General features: G+C 38.1%; 1 protein-coding gene across 1 annotated transcript; it reads left to right on the top strand.

Moving 5' to 3' along the window:
* Window positions 1-427: 427 nt before the first annotated feature.
* LOC116265274 (KIN14B-interacting protein At4g14310-like) lies at window positions 428-4,147 on the top strand. Its single transcript, XM_050080988.1, is given in 5 exon segments — window positions 428-1,051; window positions 1,312-1,371; window positions 1,373-1,441; window positions 1,444-1,922; window positions 4,009-4,147. Coding segments are annotated over 5 exon segments (918 nt in total). The 5' UTR covers window positions 428-748; the 3' UTR covers window positions 4,016-4,147.
* The last annotated feature ends 2,124 nt before the right edge of the window (window positions 4,148-6,271 follow it).

Here is a 6,271-nt window from a genome sequence, read left to right as displayed (position 1 = left end):
TGAATTGGATACAACTGGTCAAATTTTGAGACATCAGGGAGAAGTACAAATCTTTCGCTCGACGTTTGCATCCAGATCCAAACCAAAAGATTGAGAAGAGAGAGTCAAGTCCATTACATCAGAAATCAAGAAGACTAGAGAGATGCTGGATTCAAATAACCCAGATGTTTCAAAATCTCTTATTCTGAACATTCAAGGAAAGATTTGCGAAATTGTCGATAAAATGAAAAGACAATAAAATGAAAAATATATAACAAAATAGGATGCCTAATAGATGACAAAGGAAAATTGGGATTACCAATATCAATTAAGGAGAACGCAATAGGCATCGAAGGAGAGGTGAATCGGTCGGAGAGTCTACGAAGTGTTAGAGAACTACGTTAACAACTAAATCAACGAACGAAACCCTTCCTAATGAGCAGATAGGTGGTCCTTCCAAAACAATCCATCAAGTGTTTGAGTAAAGAGGAACTAGAACCAAGGCTGTTTCCTGATCATAATTCAGAAGCTGCTGAGAAATCGTCCTCCATTGACCAATGTACTATTGCCGAACGAGCTTCTTGTTGGAAATGCTACGTCTAGCTTTACACAGTCCGATCATTTTTTCACACATGGAGATGGGGTTGCGAGTCCAGTTGAAGAAAATCCCCTCGCCCTTGAGTTTCTGGCTTCCCTAGCACATGCAAATGAAACTCAAACATTTGGGAACGATGCAATTGCGAAGCTTAGCCTTTGCACTATCCATGAAATGGAATCATCATCCAATAATGAAGAAAGCCAGAAGCAATCCTCTGATGCTCCCCATCTATCAAAGGAACTTGTTGAAGGGAAGGGCGAGTTGAAACTCTCATGCGATGAAAAACTGCAGCTCAATGATAAAGAAAATCGGTCTGTTTCAGTGAGTCAAGGTCCTAACGATTCTTGTGCTAATCAGTTGATTGAGATTGGGGTAAAACCCTCAACTGGTGGATGGTTTGTCTCAGAGGGTGAATCAGCATTGCTTGCTCATGCTGATGGTTCATGTACCTTCAATGATCTTATACACTGCGAGGTATGATACATGACCTTTCTTCAGCTCTATTTCCATACAGCTCGATAGGTGATTTTGTTTTAGAAATTTCATGCTCGATTTGTTCGTTTTCATATGTTAGAGACACCATAACATAAACTGCCAATTCAGAAAGATAAGGTATCATGAAGCAGATATCTGTATTGTTTTTTTATATGTCTAAAAGCGAGTGGAGTACCGTAGCTCTTGCATGTTCCCAATACTATTTATCTTTGATTTAATGCGACTTCTAAACATTATAGGAGAAATCTGAATATGTACCTCCCGTTCAAGTTTCTCCTAACTTGTGGCGGGATATATGGTTTGATTCGTGCGGCTGGTCCAGATGGATGCGCTGCAAAATATGTGGTGGCTGCATCAGCTGGGAATGTGTTGTGTTGGATTCAGGTTTTTGTTCATGGGATTTTTATTCAAAAGAATTTCGGGCCTTTCATACAGAGGGCAGATGTCCGTTGGCTCTCTCTTCTCTGTCACACAGAAATTCCCAAAGGAGAAGAAATGTTCTTTCCACAATTGGGGCACCTGAAAACCATCAGTGGTGGTATAAACCATGCGGGCCTCCTATTGTTTGAACTGCCACTTCTCAGAAGAATGTCGGTGTATATGATATCCGTGATAGTGACCTTGTGATGAGATAGGAAACGCAAACTCCTGTAGTAACCATGGACTTTGCTAGCCCATTGCAGTGGAGAAATAAAGAGAAGGTGGTTGTTGCAGAAAGTGAAGCAATCAGCCTATGGGACGTTTCATCATTAAATCCTCGTATCCTATCATCTATTTCTTGCTATAAAAGGGTTTCTGCTCTTCATATTCATAACACTGATGCTGACTTTGGTGGTGGTGTTCGCCAGAGGTTTGCTGCATTCCCCTTCCTCTCCACCCTTTTGTCCTTTATCGATTGGGACAAATTTTAATTCTTCAACTGCATGATGCACATGAAGATTTTCTTGTTTCCCTTCATTGTTCATGTTAAGTTACTAGATCATGGGTTTGTGTTTTAACTTTGTCAATTGACAAGTATCATCACTCGTGGCCAATATAGAAAACGTCCCCTTCCTCTTCACAGTGAAATTTAGCAGCTTGTTTCTTTGCCCCTTTATAGGTCCTAAAATTAATTTCCACATCTGCACTATTTGTTCTCTGCTGAGGTAACTGTGCTTGTTCTACCCATTTTATTTGTTCTTTCTTGATTGTTGCTTCAATGAGTTAGAAGCCATGTGGGTTTGAATTGAAACTTGTTTTTGTATTCTGCATCAAGAAATTATCCTCAACTTAGTGGCCACACCTAGTGTGAGATATGTTGCTAATGTTCTGCCATACCACTCGAAAAGTTCAAAGTACTATACAGAGTAATTTAGCATGGAGGAAGTGCCAACCTTTTTTCTTTTCCTTCAATTATATTTGGTGAAAATAATCTATTGAATTCTAGATTGGTTAATATGTGAAAGAAAGGCTTAATGGAATGTTGTAACTTAATGTATTGGTCAATATATTACATTATGTAGCATAGCTACAGTGGAAAATGATGTGCCATACTGTATCTTAGGGAATCACTATGACAAGCGAGGCGTAACTCTCATCACAATTTATAGTTTAAAAACATAAAAAAGAGTGACAAATAGGTTTTTCTTTTTTTTCTAACCTAGGAGCTATACAAATTTCTTAAGGCTGAATCTTAAGTTTCTCATACAGGGCATTCTTACGTATGTAAAGTGAAAAAAAAATAAAATTTAGGTTTCCTTTCACACAGCGTACAGCTTTTATCTTTTTTGGTATTAGGGCCTATCTCTGTCCTTCAAATCGAAAATTGAAGTTGTAACCATCAAGCTTTTTCTAGATTCCAAGAAGTAACTCATACATGCTGAAATCTTTTTCATTTTGAAACACAAAGTGTTGGAAGTAATTTAAGTGTCAAATTTGATTATCTAATAAAACTTGCATGTTGTAAGTAACATGTACTTGCCATCTTCTTACTGCAACTACATAATGCGTACACTAGAAATCTGGCTTCTGACCTGACCGATATGCGTTATATTATGTGCTTTCCTAGATTGGTTCGTCTGTTGAAAGCAACACGAGGCATATTTGTTAACCACCGATCTGTGATAACCGGAAATCCAGTGTTTTTTCAAACAATAAATCTCAGCATGAATTTACGGGGGAGAGACATGCCCTTAAGATCACTCAAAAGGACTGGGCCCGTGAATCTTTGCTAAATGATGACTTCTATAGTTTGAATATTTCTATGGCAACATTATGGTTTTCTTTTTTCTTTTTTTAATTAAAGGGGATAATTCTGTGGCCTGACTTCCAGAATTCAGGTCTCAGGCTAGGTACTTTCCTGATGGAAGTGTTTAATTGTTGTTGGTTGCGGTCTGTTATATGACTTCCAACTCTTAAGTGATTGTTTCCCTTGCGTCTCCTTTTCTTTATTTGTATCTTATGTGAAGAACTATGAAAACTCTCTCTCCCTGTCTTTCTCTTGCACGGACGATATGCCTGCTTGCACAGAAGAAGACATGTCTTCATGTTCTTGTATGTGCTCGTCTAAATATATTCAAGACTCTGAAATGTTGTCCATTGAGCATGTAAATGCTGTGAAATGACGTAAAGGAATGTGCTGAAAAGATCTCTCTGTTCTCTGTTCAGGGTTAGCTCTTCAGAAGCAGCAACTTAAAAAAGTTCATTTTTGCATGGCGGTTCCAAAAAAACGTACTTCTATATCAAAAAAGCATATTTGTAGAAATTTTTGGAAGAGAAAGGGATATTGGGCAGCGGTAAAAGCTTTTTCTTTAGCTAAATCCATTTCTACCGGTTATTCAAAAGGTTTTTTTTTACGACAAAAAAAATGAAATAAAAAAAGCAAAGAATAAATAATAATGTGAAAAGAAACCCTTCAAATCTTAATGTTTTTTATTTCCGTATCCCATCTGGTATAGGTCTTAGGATACCTAAACCTGGCGTAAATGGGCAGTCACTTTTTGCTCGTGGAGACTCTGTTTTTCTAGGCTCTGTCAGTGGAAGGTTGACCTTAAAAGAGCATAGTTCTCCAACAATTCAGCATTTCTCGTTGCGCAAAGGAAGACTGGTAAGCACTTATTCATTACCAGATGCCAATTATCACAACGAACACTCATCTTTGACACAAGTTTGGGGATCATCTGACCTTGTCATGGCTGCTTCTGGTTGCGGACTATTTGTTTTTGAGGTTCTCAAGGATGAAGGGATGCAGTTTGTACACAGTGGTTTTTCGAATGTAACAGAACTCAGAGAGGTGCTTGGCCCTGATAATTTATACTGCCCCTCCTTTGACTATGCGCATCGAGGGTGCTTCTTATTTCTAGAGATCAACCAGCTTCTTGGCGGTTTTTGTCGTAGTTCGTTTATGTACATATGCACATACACCGAATGACAATGCATGTATCCTACATCTGCTTGCTGCTTCAGTTGATACTTTTAGCAGTTAATAGTAATTCAATATGTTTCTGTATCAATTTGTAATTGTGAAACAGTGCTCTGTGTCCGAACTGTGAAACGGTATTATTAGGGGGATATCAAGAATCTTTTCTTTGAAATATATTGATTTCTAAAGGTCACATAGTATTTGGCAAAATACTAAGCCGAACTGTTATTCCGAACTTTATTGGCAGAGATTTCATGGCTGAGAAAGTACCCGAAAGGGCCTTTATGAGCACCTTTCTAACCTTTCGGTTTGTCCAAGTTCTCGTCAGTAGATTGCCGCTCCTATGTGGTACTACCTCGACCATACATATGCATTATATCTCTTTTTCTGCATGATACTGCCAGGAAAGGATGCAAAGGTTCATACGTGAGTTGGATGTGTTTATTGCATCCCCGCAATGTCAATTATATTTATTAATTGGAGTCACTGTCAGACTCATGACTTTGCGCCAGCCCTACTTACAAATCATTTCAAAGTATTAACACAAGGTGAACATAAGCAGGCTTAGCCCCAATCCAATTTGTAATCCTGTTGCTTAAATGAGAACTTTGGGGAACAGAAGGCAAAGCTAAAACTGGAAAACAATAGAAACAGAGGTTGAAATTCCGCGCTCAGCAGTGATACCTAATCTATGTTTTGTTGTGAAAGAGGGCCCAACCCCATCCCAACTCATTTGCCATATACCATGTAACTGAAGCTTTGTTCTCTGCTCAGGTAGAAACCCGTGGGGCGTGTTTGATTCGTGGGACATTGAAATGAAGAATGTCCATGACTTCCAGCAGGCCGTCAAACACAGCCGAAGTTATCCAGGATAACTGCTCCCTAAAGATTTTTTGTTTTTTTTTGTTTTTATCAGAAAAGGGCAAAAAGAAGATGGGCCTGGGACGTGCTTCTCTCACACGGATTGTCCAGTAAAAGAAAATTGAGTCATGTTTTAAACAAATTAAGTTAAAATAGAAAATGTTCGTCGACGGGAACTTTCATAGTGTGATTGCTTTTATTTCCATCGCAATCTATCAAACTTCAAATAATAAGGAAAATTTTCGGAAAACGCATTTCAAGAATTGATATAATAAAAAAACCCGCGTAAATGTTGAATATGGTTAAAAATACATACAAGGTTTTCCATTGTTGGTTAAAAACATCTTGATGCTGTCGGGAGACAGCACTCATGAAAATCAAACTCAAGACAACAAGCTCGTTTAATAGGATTTGAACTTGTAACTTTTATTGAAGACAATGGCTTCTACTGTAGGAGATAAGAGTGCACGAGTTCATTTTCTACTTAGTGGCGACATGAATGCAGAGTTTATTGCCAACTGCCAAATTTGATGAGTTCGTTGCGGAATAAATACACGCAGGATGCGTCGCAGTTCTATCAATGCCGAGTTAAATGAACAGCGGCTCCATAAGTTCCCCACAAGAAACAAGTGGGTGAGATTCTCGTTGCCTTTTCACACAATCAAACAGTTCTCACCAAATGCTATTCAAAATTGAATGGATTCGCAAGAACGGTAAGGAATCGTCTCAATCGACTTTCAAATCCGAGTTGCTTTCGGATGGATTTCAAAGAAAGGAAAAAATGCTCAGGTTGTGTTATACATTTTTGAATTAAAAAATGAAAAATGGAAGACACAACAAAAATAAAAATAACAATAACAAATAAGAAAAATAGGCGAAGCTAGGAATTTTTTTTGTCGCAGGGCCAAACTATAGTTTCTAAATTTATATATATATTA

This window comes from Nymphaea colorata, chromosome 12, assembly GCF_008831285.2.
Source record: "Nymphaea colorata isolate Beijing-Zhang1983 chromosome 12, ASM883128v2, whole genome shotgun sequence".
Lineage (NCBI taxonomy): Eukaryota > Viridiplantae > Streptophyta > Magnoliopsida > Nymphaeales > Nymphaeaceae > Nymphaea > Nymphaea colorata.
The sequence above is the reverse complement of the archived record's forward strand: the minus strand, read 5'-3'. Positions and strand labels throughout refer to the sequence as shown.